General features: G+C 43.0%; 1 protein-coding gene across 1 annotated transcript in view; it reads right to left on the bottom strand.

The window, feature by feature from the left end:
• The window catches only part of LOC120060027 (potassium channel subfamily K member 10-like), a 42,914-nt gene extending 27,117 nt beyond the window's left edge, over nt 1-15,797 (bottom strand). The window contains exons 1-2 of the mRNA XM_039009094.1: nt 15,740-15,797; nt 7,186-7,598 (exon numbers count right to left, since the gene is read on the bottom strand). Coding sequence (XP_038865022.1) covers nt 7,186-7,598; nt 15,740-15,797 — 471 coding nt within the window. The remainder of the gene's footprint in view (nt 1-7,185; nt 7,599-15,739) is intronic.
• Between the last annotated feature and the right edge of the window lie 1,297 nt (nt 15,798-17,094).

Genomic DNA, 17,094 nt, shown 5'->3' with positions numbered 1-17,094 from the left:
GCCCCTGCCCAGGCTGGAAACTCTTGCTCTACTTGCTGTTGGGATATTGGTCCGAGGAGGTTAGTACAATCTGCTGAGACTGATTTGGGGAATAGTGTTTAAATTAGGGGGAAATCGGTTTGAACACACTGTCAATTCCCTTGCATAAACTGATGTTGGATTCTTAACTGGTGAAAGGTGAGGTTGTTGTAGGGGTGCGTCCTTCATTGCCTGTTGAGGGAATCGACGTTATCCTTGGGAATAACTTGGCTAGTGAGCGTGTGTGGCCTGTTGTGTCTTCATCTCTGATGGTTTCCACTAAGCCACGCAGAGGTGTTCTCTGCGTGTGCGTAACGGGTTCCGTGAGCCGTGGCAACCTGGTCACTGCGCCGGCTAATGATGACGTTACAAAGAAATCTGTCACTACTTTCCCTGTTATAAGGTTTGTTCCTGGATATTTTGGTGGATAGTATTTTATTAATGGGGAATGTTAATTGGGATGTGCTTTGGTTGGTATTCACTGCATAGTCTTATAAGTGTTCGCACACGCAGAGAACGACGGGTTCCATGAGCCGTGGCGACCTGGTCACTGCGCCGGCTAATGATGACGTTACAAAGAAATCTGTCACTACTTTCCCTGTTATTCCGTTATCTGTGCCCCGCTCTGATCTAAACAAGGAGCAACGGGCTGACTACATGAGAAGAGTTCATTACCAAACTGTGGCTGTGGAACAGTTGGGAGATGTCGCATGGCTATTTTCTCCAGGACAATGTTCTGATGAGAATGTGGGTGCCTCATAGTAGTTTTGTGGGGGAGGTTATTAGTCTGGTTGTTGTTCCAGTTAAGCTTCCTGAGTTGGCATTAACTTCCCACGACGATGTTGTTGTACATCTGGGTGTGAGGAAAACCTACAGTTGCATACAGAGACATGCTTTTGGCCTAGGTTAAAGAGGGATGTTTCTGCCTTCAACCTGTAACACCAGTCAATTAACGTGTAAACCTAATCAAGCAGGTACTGCTGTTTCCTATTCCCGTACTCAGCCAGCCTTTTGAGTATCTGATTATTGACTGTATTGGCCCTCTACCTCACTATAAGAATGGTAGTAGTGACTTGTTCACTGTGATGTGTCAGACCACTAGGTTTCCTGCTGCCTATCCTCTCTGGTCTATCACGACTAAGTCTGTGCTAAAAGCTTTGACTCAGTTTCGCTGTTTGGAATCCCTAAGGTTATTCACAGTGACCAAGGTTCTAATTTCACCTCATCTGTTTGGTAAGGGTTCTCCTACAACTCCATATTAAACACAATTTGGCGCAGAGTCAGGGACCGCTGGAATGTTTCCATCAAACACTTAAGTCTTTGTTGAGAGCTTATTGTACGGAGATGGAGGGGTTGCCTTGGTTACTGTTAGCCGCCAGGGAGGTTTCACAGAAGAGCACAGGTTTCAGTCCAAATGACCTAGTGTTCGGACATAGTGTGCGTGAGCTTCTAGCGGTGCTCCAGGATGACTGGAAGTCTCCTGAGCCACCTCAGTCCTTGTTATCTTGTGTGTGATTTCTGGCGACACCTGTACACCGCTGGTGAGATGGCTAAAGAGAAGCTATCATCTTTACAGGGGAGGATGAAAGGCATATTTGATCAGCGAGCTGAGCCTCGTCACTTTAGTCCAGGTGACCAGGTTCTTGCTCTGCTGCCAATTGTTGGTTCTCCTTTTCAAGCCATGTTTCAAGGTCCATATACAGTTGTGTACCAGTGCACTGAGCAAAACTTTCTAGTTGCCACTCCGGAATGGAGGAAAGTGCACCAACTGTGCCATCTGCTAACTGCGCACCAACTGTGCCAACTGTAAATCTGCTAAAACCCTATTATGCACATTCCTCTGCGGCCGAACTGGGAGTCCGCAGAGGACGGTAAACCTGTTCTTTTGGCCGGTACTGTTGCATTGCTGGGTTCCTCTTTTTGACATGCTAGATCCGTGCACGGTGAGGAGGATGTCCCTGGTCCTGACGATTGCGTACTGCAGGGTAGATTGAAAAATTCAGTCACTGGATGTTTCGGATAGCCTTCTCGCTCATCTACCTGCTGATAGGCGTGACGAGTTGGTCTGATTGAGTTTTCCAGTTGTTTTCTGATACCCCTACACGTACAAACTTAATAGAACACGATATTGACATTGGGGATGCTGACCCCATCCGTCAGCGGTTCTGTAGTTTCTTGAGAGAAACGGCATTGGATGCTGAGATTGATATTGCAGAGTCTTCTTTCTTCAGCTGGGCTTCTCCCTGTATCCTGGTCAGTAAACTGGATGGGACAAACAGATTTTGTGCGGACTATCGTAAGGTAAACCGTGTCACTAAACCAGATTAATTTCCTCTTCCTCGGCTGGAGGACTGCATTGATCAGGTCGGAGCACCTAAGTTTGTGAGCAAGTTTGACTTGTTAAAGGGCTATTACCAGGTGACACTGACTAGTAGGGCATGTGAAATCTCTGCCTTTATTACACCCTCCGGTCTATACTTTTATTTGGTTATGAGTTTCGGCCTGCGTAATGAACCTGACACTTTTCAGCGCCTTGTGAACAGGGTTGTCTTCGGTCTGGTCGGGTGCGCTGTTTACCTGGATGATGTAGTGGTTTATGCAGATACCTGGGAGGAGCATCTGTCCCTTATTCAAGCCCTGTTTGACCGCCTGGCTGCGGTTTGCCTCACTATCAATCTGGATAAATGTTCGTTTGCTCAGGCGACTGTTACGTACCTTGGTAAGGTGGTTGGGCAGGGTGAAGTGCATCCTGTTTGGGCTAAAGTGGTAGCTATTGATGCTTTCCCACCACCAACTACTAAAAAGGAACTGATGGGTTTCTTGGGAATGATTGGTTATTACTGTAGTTTCTGTAGGAACTTCTCTACCGTAATCACTCTGATGACAGATTTACTGAAAGCTAAGGTGGTTTACGTCTGGTCTCCTCTGTCAACAGGTTTTTGGGGATGCAAAGAGGCTGCTTACCTCAACTCCGGTGCTGGATGCTGCTCGCTGGATTTGTCATTCAACTTGCGGGTGGATGCACTCAGTCTGCCGAATTCTTTCTCTGTGCTCTTGTTTTCCTTAACAGGATGTCGGTGGGCAGCGCGGGCCGGGTCGTCAGCTAAACGGGACACAACTGGGCTCGGGTGTGTCCCGGGGGATAAATACCTTTCCCCTATTCATTAAGAAGATTCTCTCCACGCAGTCACAATACATTTTTGGATGTGGCATTTTGTGACTTGTTTGTTTTGGCACCTCTAAGCACCCCTCATTATCATCATCTATACACACAACCATTCACTTACATTACTGACTACACACATCATCATAAATTGTATATAGGTATAAAATATATTTTGTAATTCCTTGATCTCTGCGTTGTCTCCCTTTTTGTTAAGGGCTACGAGCCGGTTCGTGACAGAACACCCAGCCGACCAGGGGGTAGTCAGCAGGGTGTGTTCCCATGCACTGCATGAAAATAAGTGTGTACGGGTATTTTATTACGTGTACACATTCAGTGAAATTTGACGTGAGCGGTAATTTATCAAATTTGTGTGCAGGATTTCTGGGATCATATACTCATTATTGGGCATTAACGTAATGACATTTTCGGGTGTGTAAACTGCATGACACTCGCGCTTGCAAAGGGTTGTCACTAGTTACCACAGCCACAAAGTCAAAATTAGCTATATTGTAAAAATTCATGAACATGTTCTGCTTTTTAGTCTTAATTTAAGGTTAGATTTAGACATAAGGTTAGCCGTGTGATTAAGGTTGTTTAAAGTCATATTTTAAGAAAACTTGTAGAAAAAGGCAGGGTTTAGCCATTTGTGGCTGTGGTAACTAGTGATAACTCTTGGAAAGAGGAGACGTCATGGCGTCGTGTCAGTACACACCCGACCAACTGGCTAGTACCACTCACGTTGGGGCGGGAATATTTTAATTTTAGTGTCAGTTAGCTAGAGAGATCCACTCACTGTCTTAACATTCTTTTAGCACAGTCTTTCAAAAAAATATGTCAAGCCTCTCCGCAATATTAGCTGTGATTTCAACAAGACTTAACTTTGTTAACTTCTTATGGCTGCAATCCCGGTAACCGGATCGATTTGACAACAGCCAGTGAAATGTTCATGTTACATAATACATGCATGTTTTGTTTGATAAAGTTCATATTTATATAAAAAAATCTGAGTTTACATTGGCGCGTTACATTCACTAGTTCCAAAAACATCAAGTGATTTTGCATAGCCACATCGTTTCAACAGAAATACTCATAAATGTAGATGATAATACAAGTTATACACATGGAATTATAGATATACCTCTCCTTAATGCAACCGCTGTGTCAGATTTAAAAAAAACTTTACGGAAAAAGCAAACCATGCAATAATCTGAGACGGCGCTCAGAACAATAGCCAAATTAGCCGCCATGTTGGAGTCAACAGAAACCAGAAAATACATGATAAATGTTTCCTTACCTTTGATGAACTTCATCAGAATGCAGTCCTAGGAATCCCAGGTCCACAATAAATGCTTGATTTATTTCGATATTGTCCGTCATTTATGTCCAATTAGCTACTTTAGTTAGCGCGTTTGGTAAACAATTCCAAAGTCACAAAGCGCGTCCACTATAACGTGACGAAATGTCCAAAAGTTCCGTAACAGTCAGTAGAAACATGTCAAACGATGTACTGAATCAATCTTTAGAATGTTGTTAACATACATCTTGAATAACGTTCCAACCGGAGAATTACATTGACTTCAGTTGAGCGATGGAACGGAGCTGCCCCTCACGTGAATGCGCGTGTTCAATGCGTGGTCACCTCATGGCAGTGGTGAATCATTCCTGTCTCCTTCGTCCCCCCTTCACATTAGAGTCAGACTAAGTTCTATTGACTGTTGACATCTAGTGTTAGCCGTAGGAAGTGAAAACTCATCCATATCTCGCTGTAATTTCAATGGGAGCTTGGTTGAAAATCTAGCAGCCTCAGAAAGAATCCAAACAGGAAGTGGAACTTCTCAGGTTTTTGCCTGCCATATGAGTTCTGTTATACTCACAGACATAATTCAAACAGTTTTAGAATCTTCAGAGTGTTTTATATCCAATACTAATAATAATATGCATATATTAGCAACTATGACTGAGGAGCAGGCCGTTTACTCTTGGCACCTCTGTGCACCTTTCATCCAAGCTACTCAATACTGCCCCTGCAGCCATAAGAAGTGAACTATGAAGGACTTCAAAAGAACCGAGGTAAGGGAACAATTTACACAGTAGGTCTAACGTTAGTGTACTGTCAGAACATCAAATGTTTGCTGTTCATTCAATTATTTACTAGCTAGCTAATGTTAGTCAGCTGAATGAAGTACCAGATATTAATAAACATATTTTATCAAGCTAGCTAGTTACTTTGTGTGAAGCAAGCAGGAGTTTAGGGGTAAGAGTTGTTGCTAGCTAATGTTAGCTAGCTAGGTGTCAAACGTTATTGTTCATCAGGGAGTTGTTTCATTTCCAAGCTAGTTAGCTAAGAAAGTTAGCTGGCTAAGCTAGCTACCGATAACAACCCTGACTAGCTAGCTAGTTCCTAACTCATATCTCATGACTCATGGACACAGCTGGAGGAATTATAATGAGCTACTAAAGCAGGATTGCAAATGTAATATGGATACAAATAACCCTATTTTACATTTCTCTAGCTGGGCATCTACGTAACTCATACATATATGTACCTTTGCACTAAAGCTGCACACCCAGAACTTTGTAGATATGACAATACCGAAGTCCATTCACTATAACATAATTGCTCCAGAACATAGAATATAATTTGAAAAGATTAGTGATCATATGAACAGACCAATACTTATTGTAAGCACATGTTGACCCTAAGAATTCTATGAGGATCCCATGATCATCTATCATAAACAGATCCCATTATCTGCCAGATCACATAAATTATTAATTCATCATAACCATCACTATTCAACGTCCCAATGATCCCTTATAAAGGTCAGCCACGCACGCACATACACTACATGGCCAAAAGTATGTGGATTTGGCTATTTCAACCGCACTCATTGCTGACAGGTGTATAAAATCAAGCACACGGCCATGCAATCTCCATAGACAGACATTGTCAGAAGAATGGCCCATACTGAGGAGCTCAGGGACTTTCAACATGGCACTGTCATAGGATGCCACCTTTCCAACAAGTCTTTGTCAAATGTCTTCCCTGCTAGAGCTGCCCCGGTCAAATGAAAGTGCTGTTATAGTGGAAACGTCTAGGAGCAACAACGGCTCAACCGCGAAGTGTTAGGCCACAAAAGCTCACAGAACGGGACTGCCGAGTGCTGAAGTGCGTAGGGCGTAAAAATTGTCTGTCCTTGGTTGCAACACTCACTAGAGTTCCAAACTGCCTCTGGAAGCAACATCCGCACAATAACTGTTCGTCGGTAGCTTCATGAAATGGGTTTCCATGGACGAGCAGCCGCACGCAAGCCTAAGATCATCATGCGCAATGCCAAGTGTTGGCTGGAGTGGTGTAAAGCTCGCCGCCATTGGACTCTGGAGCAGTGGAAATGCGTTCTCTGGAGTGATGAATCACACTTCACCATCTAGCAGTCCATAGTGCCAAGTGTAAAGTTTGGTGGAGGAGGAATAATGGTCTGGGGCTGTTTTTCATGGTTCGGGTTAGGCCCCTTAGTTTCAGTGAAAGGAAATCTTAACCCTACAGCATACAATGACATTCTAGACGATTCTGTGCTTCCAACTTTGTGGCAACAGTTTGGGGAAGGCCCTTTCCTGTTTCAGCATGGCAATGCCCCCGTGCACAAAGCGAGGTCCATACAGAAATGGTTTGTCGAGATCAGTGGGGAAGACCTTGACTGGCCTGCACAGAGCCCTGACCTCAACCCCATCAAACACCTTTGGGTTGAATTGGAACGCAGACTGCAAGCCAGGCCTAATCGCCCAACATCAGTGCCCAACCTCAATAATGCTCTTGTGGCTGAATGTATGTAAGTCCCCGCAGCAATGTACCAACATCTAGTGGAAAGCCTTCCTAGAAGAGTGGAGGCTGTTATAGCAGCAAAGGGGGGACCAACTCCATATTTATGCCCATGATTTTGGAATGAGATGTTTGACAAGGTGTCCACATGTAGTGAACCATCACCACCACCAACACTCACCTTGATGAGTGCCTCCAGTTCAGCAGGCATTACACAGCGGTGCCTCTGCAGGAACAAAGCTTTCTCCAGGGTGATGCTGTCCTTCTGGTTGCTCTCGAAAGGCTGCTCCAGGGCCCGGAAGGCCAAGCCGCCACCCACCAAGTAGGCCACCACCACCACAAACACCACCACCACCGTCTTCCACTTCATCACAGAGTGGAGGGCCAAGAGGTCACCGGTGGTGTCCATGCTGGCCACCACGCTGGCGGAACGGGAGGAGACGGAGAGCCGGGGTAAGGGGCAGTGGCCGTTGGCCCCCTTGGGATCACAGCCCATCGGGTTCTGCATGGCCGCCACACTGGCCTGGACAGGGCTGGATTGGACCATCCCTGACTGGACCTTCTTGGGAGGGACCAAGTTGGTTTGGACTGCCACTAACAGGAGGAGAGAGAGTTAAAGTGTTAGCAAACTATTGTTTTAATTAACCTCTAGGAATTTAGCTTTTTAGTTTGTTATTACAGGGCATTTTGACAATGTTGTCATTGACCTTACCTGCCCTGAATAATACTCAAAAACAGTCAAAGTTCAAGTATGGTGCATTGTCCTCTGCAGTTCTAGACATTAACGGAGAGGCAGATGGGATAACTGTATTCATCTATCGGAGCAGACTAATGATAGAAGCCATTAGTGTAGTACTCAGCCTGCAGCCCTGGACTGATGCCCCATTCCACCCTAGGGTAGAATAGCATTTCATCTCTCTCTCTGAGATCCCAGCAGGCCATTGCGATATGTAATAAATATTACCACAGTGAGAATTGTTTTGTATTCAACCCTCGATTCTAATTTCCACAGCCGTATCTAAATGGCATTATGCGGTGGGTGTTTTGATATCAAGGGAAGGACAAGTTGTTGTTGACACACAGAGACACTAAGAACATTGACGAGAGTGTGCTTAAAAAATGTATACGCCTTCCTCTACGAAAGCAGGATTCAATCTCTCTAATAGACAAGCGTGGCCCGTAAGAGAGGGGGATAACTTCATTGCTTTGCGAATGGGGTGTGCAATAAATGCATGTGAATGGGGAGGGGGGTGGGGTCACCCAAGGTGGGGGATTGTGTCAAGGAGGCATCCATATTTAGATCTCCTCCTATGGGAGATTGTTCTGACTGAGCCCCAGGGGGGGGGTGGGAGGGGCCTGGCTGGGTTTCACCATGATGCAATACCTAACACTCTGTTTTTAAAAAGAGCTCATTGTTCATAGGGAGGTGCTTTGTTTAATTTGAGAGATTGACTGGCTATATGGCTATGTAACGTGCTAGCCCATTTTTTATTTATTTTTAAAGTGACACAATCTAAAAAGCCCCTGACAGTATTCTAGAAGCAAATCTCTCATTGTACTAAAGATATGTTTGTGTAATTGCAACAAGAAGCCTTGTTTGCAGGATATGTCATACTTTGCATACTATATGTAATGTATTCATTTAATACATATCTGGGAGAATATGTGTAGTTTGTGAAGAATTGTATTTTTCTATTTAAACTGTAGACTTTGTGTATTTTACTGTATTATACATTTACTACTGTAACGATCTTCGTCGGGCGAAAGAGAGGAGGACCAAGATGCAGCGTGGTGAGTATTCATTTTAATTAGAATACTTGAACAAGAACCAAAACAATAAACCAACAAACAAACGACGACGAAACAGTCCCGTAACGTGAACACAAACACAGGAACAGGAACAATCACCCACAACCCACAATGACAAAACAGGCTACCTAAATATGGTTCCCAATCAGAGACAACGACTAACACCTGCCTCTGATTGAGAACCATATCAGGCCAAACACATAGAAATAGACAAACTAGACATACAACATAGAATGCCCACCAACACAACCCGTCATGAAGACTCAAGGAAGTTCACTCACTTACAGGGATCAAAATCATGTTAGTTCATCCTTTGACATGGATCACAGCTTAAATTGATCAAAACAAACTGTCATCAGGATGGGAACACACAGCCGGAGATTCACCAACATCAACACCAACATGGCCACATTGAGTTACCACATTACCGGTGCCTAGGAAAACATTTAAGCTATTTTTAGGACATTAAGGGCAGTTTGTCAGACACAGATGAAGCGTGGTCCTGGACTTAAAACTACTTTCGATGAAGATTCCCCATTGAGCTTGCTTTTTAGTCCAAGACTTGGAGTTCGGGAGACAGGCCCAAAAAGAGTAACTTCACAATTAAGGAATTCACAATGAACTTCTTAGGGTTGTGTGGGATTATTTTTAGAAGACATTTTGTGTAATATTTTCAGACCTGCAAGCTACAGCGAGGGGCCTGCTGATGGACATTATCGAACATCCAACTCTACAGCCCATCCATTCAAGTGTCTTGACTCTGACAAAACCATGAATTGGTTTGCATCGTTTGTGATAAATGAGTGGAATGGAATAAATGGGCACTACGGTTTATCATAGAGGTCGACCGATTAATCGGAATGGCCGATTAATTAGGGCCGATTTCAGGTTTTCATAACAATCGGAAATCAGTAATTTTGGAAGCCGATTTTGCCGATTTTTAAAATTTATTTATATATATTTTTTAACACCTTTATTTAACTAGGCAAGTCAGTTCAGAACACATTCTTATTTTCAATGACAGCCTAGGATCGGTGGGTTAACTGCCTTGTTCAGGGGCAGAATGACAGATTTTTACCTTGTCAGCTCAGGGATTCAATCTTGCAACCTTACGGTTAACTAGTCCAACGCTCTAACCACCTACCTCACGAGGAGCCCACCTGTTATGCGAATGCAGTAAGAAGCCAAGGTAAGTTGCTAGCTAGCATTAAACTTATCTTATAAAAAACAATCAATCATAATCACTAGTTATAACTACACATGGTTGATGATATTACTAGTTTATCTAGCGTGTCCTGCGTTGCATATAATCGATGCAGTGCGCATTTGCGAAAAAGGACTGTCGTTGCTCCAATGTGTACCTAACCATAAACATCAATGCCTTTCTTAAAATCAATACACAGAAGTATATATTTTTAAACCTGCATATTTAGCTAAAAGAAATCCAGGTTAGCAGGCAATATTAACCAGGTGAAATTGTGTCACTTCTCTTGCGTTCATTGCACGCAGAGTCAGGGTATATGCAACAGTTTGGGCCGCCTGGCTCATTGCGAACTAATTTGGCAGAGTTTTACGTAATTATGACATAACATTGAAGGTTGTGCAATGTAACAGGAATATTTAGACTGATGGATGCCACCCGTTAGATAAAATACTGAACGGTTCTGTATTTCACTGAAAGAATAAATGTTTTGTTTGAGATGATAGTTTCCGGATTCGACCATATTAATGACCTAAGGCTCGTATTTCTGTGTGTTATGTTATAATTAAGTCTAGGATTTGATAGAGCAGTCTGACTGAGCGATGGTGGGCACCAGCAGACTCGTAAGCATTCATTCAAACAGCACTTTCGTGCGTTTTGCCAGCAGCTCTGCTGTTTATGAATTCAAGCCTATCAACTCCCGAGATTAGGCTGGTGTAACCGATGTGAAATGGCTAGCTAGTTAGCGGGGTGCGCGCTAATAGCGTTTCAAACGTCACTCGCTCTGAGACTTGGAGTAGTTGTTCCCCTTGCTCTGCATGGGTAATGCTGCTTCGAGGGTGGCTGTTGTCGATGTGTTCCTGGTTCGAGCCCAGGTAGGAGCGAGGAGAGGGACGGAAGCTATACTGTTACACTGGCAATACTAAAGTGCCTATAAGAACATCCAATAGTCAAAGGTATATGAAATACAAATGGTACAGAGAGAAATAGTCCTATAATTCCTATAATAACTACAACCTAAAACTTCTTACCTGGGAATATTGAAGACTCATGTTAAAAGGAACCACCACCTTTCATATGTTCTCATGTTCTGAGCAAGGAACTTAAACATTAGCTTTCTTACATGGCACATATTGCACTTTTACTTTCTTCTCCAACACTTTGTTTTTGCATTATTTAAACCAAATTGAACATGTTTCATTATTTATTTGAGGCTAAATTGATTTTATTGATGTATTATATTAAGTTAAAATAAGTGTTCATTCAGTATTGTTGTAATTGTCATTATTACAAATACATTTTAATTTTTAATTTTTTTATTTATTATTATTATTATTTTTTAAATCGGCCAATTAATCGGTATCGGGTTTTTTGGTCCTCCAATAATCGGTATCGGTATCGGCGTTGAAAAATCATAATCGGTCGACCTCTAGTTTATCATACTTGGACGAGTACTTTATGAAAGGGGTTGAGCTATTTCTCTACCACTAAATCTGCATCCGTCTAAAAATAGCCATTCAATTCCAATCACAAATGGTTCCATCATTATTAGCATAACTCATGGTTGTAATGGCGATCTAGATTTGAAACCTACTGTGGCTTTGAAATGAATATTATGCTCCAAGTTCAGCTTTCACAAAATATATAATAGTATTCAAAGCACTGAACCTGCCTCCTGTTGAGTCCCATAGTTTCACAAGATTTGATTATGCAGGAGAGTAGGCTAACGCTTTTATCCAATACATTCCTCATCCCCATCTTCAACCCCTCTCTCTGTCTCTCACCCAGACGTTACCAGAGGAATACAAAGCTGACAGGACAAAAATAAGTGTGATGTGATGCACTGGAGGATCTTCAAAGAAAAGCTATATTAAACTGCATGGATGATAAAGATGATTTTTTTTTCTTCTTGTGCTCATGTTGGTAAATCCTGGATATGATGATGCCATCCACAGGCCATTATGATGATGATGATGATGAGTGTTCATGATATGTTCATTTCATACCTCCTATCCATGTTTACAACAGAAATATCTTATGCTGAGCCACACAAATTGCAAGTGTTAAATCTGACACCTAAACTTTTTGTATACTGTTGTGGAACAGTAGCCTGACGACTCAAACTCAATTATTCCGCTGCTCTGTCGTTAGCTCAAACAATAGTAGAGCATCCCTATATAGTTCCCATTATGGCGTCTGTGAGTACAGGGGGCAGCTCCATTGAGGCAAACTCAATTTTGAAGTAGTCGATTTTCTTCTTCACGATTGGCTGATCCCTCCTGATGACCCAGTTGGACATGACTCCAACGGGGTCATTAAGAGGGATCAGCCAATAAAGTTGGAAGTTGCACCCACTTAACTACATTGAAATGGTGGAAGCCCTCAATGGTGTTGCCCATGCTAAATCGGCCTTTTGGCCACTAGAGGCCTCTTTCATTCTCTATGCGTTACATACTTTGGTCTGAGACCGCCATCATTGAAGTCGTTTGTGGTGACGAGAGGCATTATACAAAACGAAGTCATCAGCAATTGGATTGTCTCTAAACCATCAGAAAATCAAAGCCAATGACAAATTTTCAAACCAGCGCTTTACCCACGTGTTCTTGCTCTGGCCCAACCCATCGGTTTCTGGACCAATCAGACATGCCCGAATGTGTTCGCATTCGTTTGGTAACCTAACATAGCAGGTGTAAAAGAAACGCCTGAGCGGTGTTTAATTACTTCTGATCTTGACGAACCAATCCAGTAAATGTGGAGGAGGAGTTATGACGGAGTGTAGCTTTATTAATGCCCAAAAGTGGAAGTCGTGTAAGAGGTTCTCCTTCCATTTCGCCTGAAAACCGGATGCATCCAGTTGCTCAACCTATGTTTGAGTCAATGTCTTAAAGGGATACTTCGGGATTTTGGCAATGAGGCCTTTTATCTACCTACCCAGAGTCAGATGAACTCGTGGATACCATTTTTATGTGTCTGCATGCTGTTTGAAGGAAGTTGCACTAGCGCAATTGCTAATTTGCGTTACCCATAGACTCCCAGTTATTACGCTATCTGATTGCATGCTAGCAGATACCCACAGACTTCCAGTCATTAGTTAGCATTGGATCACGAAACCTACCTCTAACTTCCTAAATACTGGATACGGAGACATAAAAATGGTATCAATGAGTTCATCTGATTTTGGGGGAGTAGATAAAAGGCCTCATTGCCAAAATCCTGAAGTATCCCTTTAAAATAAAACTGTATTCATCACATGCGCTGAATACAACAGGTGTAGACCTTACAGTGAAATTATTACATACACGCCCTTAACCAACAATGCAGTTAAGAAAAAATAAATATAACAAATAAGGTAGAGGTAAAGTGATTATGCATGGATAATAAACAGAAGGTATCAGCAGCGTAAAAAGGGGGGGTGGGGACAATCCAAATTGTCCAGGTAGCCATTTGATTAACTTTTCAAGAGTCTTATGGCTTGGGGATAGAAGCTGTTTAGAAGCCTTTTTGACCTAGACTTGGTGCTACGGTGCCGCTTGCCGTGCGGTAGCAGAGAGAACAGTCTATGGCTAGGGTGGCTGGAGTCCTTGGCAATTTTTGGGGCCTTCCTCTGACACCGCCTGGTATAGAGGTCCTGGATGGCAGGAAGCTAGGCCCCAGTGATGTACTGGGCCGTACGCACTACCCTCTGTAGTGCCTTGTGGTCTGAGGCAGAGCAGTTGCCATACCAGGCAGTGATGCAACCAGTCAGGATGCTCTTGATGGTGCAGCTATATAACTTTGAGGATCTGAGGACCCATGCCAAATATTTTCAGTCTCCTGGGGGGGAAAATGTGTTGTCATGCCCTCTTCACGACTGTCTTGGTGTGTTTGAACCATGATAGTTTGTTGGTGATGTGAACACTAAGGAACTTGAAGCTCTCAACCTGCTCCACTACAGCCCCATCGATGAGAATGGGGGCATGCTCTGTCCTCCTTTTTCTGTAGTCCACAATCATCTCCTTTGTCTTGATCACGTTGAGGGAGAGGTTGTTATCCTGGCACCACACTACCAGGTCTCTGACCTCCTCCCTATAGGCTGTCTCATCATTGTCAGTGATCAGGCCTACCACCTTTGTGTCGTCGGCAAACGTAATGATGGTGTTGGAGTTGTGCGTGGCCATGCAGTCATGGGTGAACAGGGAGTACAGGAATGGACTGAGCACGCACCTCTGAGGGGCCCCTGTGTTGAGAATCAGCGTGGCAGATGTTACCTACCCTTACCACCTGAGGGCGGCCCATCAGGAAGTCCAGGATCCAGTTGCAGAGGGAGGTGTTTAGTCCCAGGGTCCTTAGCTTAGTGATGAGCTTTGAGGGCACTATGGTGTTGAACGCTCAGCTGTAGTCAATGAATAGCATTCTCACGTAGGTGTTCCTTTTGTCCAGGTGGGAAAGGGCAGTGTGGAGTGCATTAGAGATTAAATCATCTGTGGATCTGTTGAGGCGGTATCCAAATTGGAGTGGGTCTAGGTTTTCTGGGATATTGGTAGTTGAATGTGTTATTACTCCAACCTTTGGGAAAGTGAAAAACAGACAAGTTTTCATTTTTGTCAAAACCAACTTTATATTGAAGGATTCCCTTTGATTTGATGACCTGTACATGTGCAGTTCAGCACGAGACGACTGTTACACCAGATTTGTGTTTCTGCGCATGAGCTTAGCTAGCCAGCGTTGCCATGGCATCGCCTACAAGCATGATTGGGCAGTTCTATTGGAGAAGCAGTTTATGCCTATCTTCATACTGTACTGTCTTTGGATCGGCCAATTAATTACACTCGTGAGCAAACATTCCAGAACTGCAGGTGGCAGTAAATCACCAACCTTGGCTTTATACCTGTTCAAACAACACAATATACAGGTGCAGTGTGCACCCTTTCAGTTTCTTTGCGAAGTCATTGAAGTAGTAGAAGAAGAAAATGTACTACTTCAAAATGGAGATGGCCTCAATGGCGCTGCCCATGCTCTCACATACGCCATACTGGGACAGATACAATGATGTGATGTCTATCATAAGTCTATGATCCAGACTCATTGTGGAGAAGAAGCTAACGTCCGTGGGCGTGGCGTAGCGTTTGGTTGGAACAAGGAGTCTGGGAAGCCAGGCAAGTGGCACAGTGGGAGGCCAGAATATTGATTTATCCAGCCTAGCAGCTGTAGATGGGGAAACATCACATGAAAGGAGTCTGTCTGTGTGGGTTCAGTATGGAGATTAAGAGTGGAGGACCACATTCAAATACTGAATCAGATAATAGCATGCGGAATGTAAGTAGAAAGGCTCTGTCTCTGCCCAGTAATTCCCAATTGGCCTGAACGACATCTCCCCAGCAGCTGTCCTATCCCCGCCTCTATCTATCCCTAACGAAGAGCACACTGTAGCCTACCACACAGCTGAGCACGTAAGGGATGGAGAAGAAAGAGATCCACTCCCAACCGCCTGGCGTCATAAAAAGCACATTGCATGATTGTAAAATGGCATTAAAGCTCCTATTTTAGATGAAATAAACACAAAATAAATCATTTGAAAGAAAAGCTATAGCACATATTCACATTGTAACTAATTTTGTCCAAGTCAAACAGTAAAGATGCTGAGACAACTGTATACCCAGGTTCTTCAGTCAACATAGAACATCCTTACACAAAGCTATCATTTTACACAAACTCCACTTTTAGAGTAAAATGTACATTTACTAACCTTGTTGTTCCGGGTCCAAATTGACTTGTTTTCTAGGGTTTTCCAGTGGAAATTTCATAGCTATTGTTCTTCTCAATAAACACAAAGACCATATATCTGCTCAATAGCGCTTGAGATAATGAAGAAAAATAAAACAAATGTGCCAGCGCCCTTGTCACAAATATGTGTTGCTTAGAATGGCATGATAAAATATACCCGAAAAGTAAGGCGAAAATGTGTCTGGATCAATGACAGGGTCTGAAGCCATAGATGTAGCCTATCCTTCTCAGCTTGGGCGGGTGCACCCCAGCGGTTGATCGTAATGAGGTTTATGTATGTGTACTGTCTGTCGCACCACTCAGGACCACCCTATGGGCTACAACACATTTCACACGCCAGTCCACTTGAAGAAGGCTCCGAACAGAAGTGGACAACGAACGCATTTAGAACAACGAACTTCACACAAGGATGTGGATGTAACCCCAACAAAGGAATAACGTCGTTTCTTGGATAGTAGTCCATCTCTCCATCAATGGACGCTTTTCTAAAAGTACTAATGATATTACCACTAATACTGTAGGCTCATTATATACATGCTAATTAACAAATGTCTAAATGGTTTACTTACTATTTTGTGACAGGGAGGGATAGCGTCTATCCTCCTTTTTCAGTTAAATCCCCACTCCACTCCAATCACGATTGGGTACCGGCGTGTAGGCACATGGCGCGGGAGTAAAAGTCATAAATGATGTATTCAAGCATAGACAACAAAAAAAACATTACATCATCCGATGTTGGAGAAATCATACATAATGTATCAAAATGAATAGCCTACCTCGAGACCAGTAATCTGCAATACTGTCACTGTGCCCCTTAATTAAAAAGATGCCATTAAATCTTGTGCTGTGTTATTTTGAGGTTCTAGATAAACAGCACTTATTTTATAGGGATGCTTGAAATGCATTTAAGATACAAAACGCGCTTTGTCAGTAGGCTACATTTTGTTTACAAAAAAACTGAAATTAAATTAAATGAAATTATTGTTATTTTTGCAGTGGATCGGCCTTGCAGAACGAAGCACCGTGCCACTGGTATGTTAACAACATCAAAATGTCCTATGATTTGCATATTATGTTATGTGTTGAATTATGCATTTGAGTAGTATAATTGCATATCATTCAACCACTAGTGGACACTTTTTTAAAAAAAGAATTAAACAAACAAATGGATAAATCATAATTTCATTTAATTCTGATACAGTTCATTGAACATCTCACTGTTGTTAACAAATGTATAATTATCCAGAGAAACCATTGCACAATGGGAAAAGTGCACCTCCAGAAACACTGGGCGGCTCTAGTTGCTATAGACTATGC

This window comes from Salvelinus namaycush, chromosome 15, assembly GCF_016432855.1.
Source record: "Salvelinus namaycush isolate Seneca chromosome 15, SaNama_1.0, whole genome shotgun sequence".
NCBI lineage: Eukaryota > Metazoa > Chordata > Actinopteri > Salmoniformes > Salmonidae > Salvelinus > Salvelinus namaycush.
This window is presented reverse-complemented; position numbering and strand designations above follow the sequence as displayed.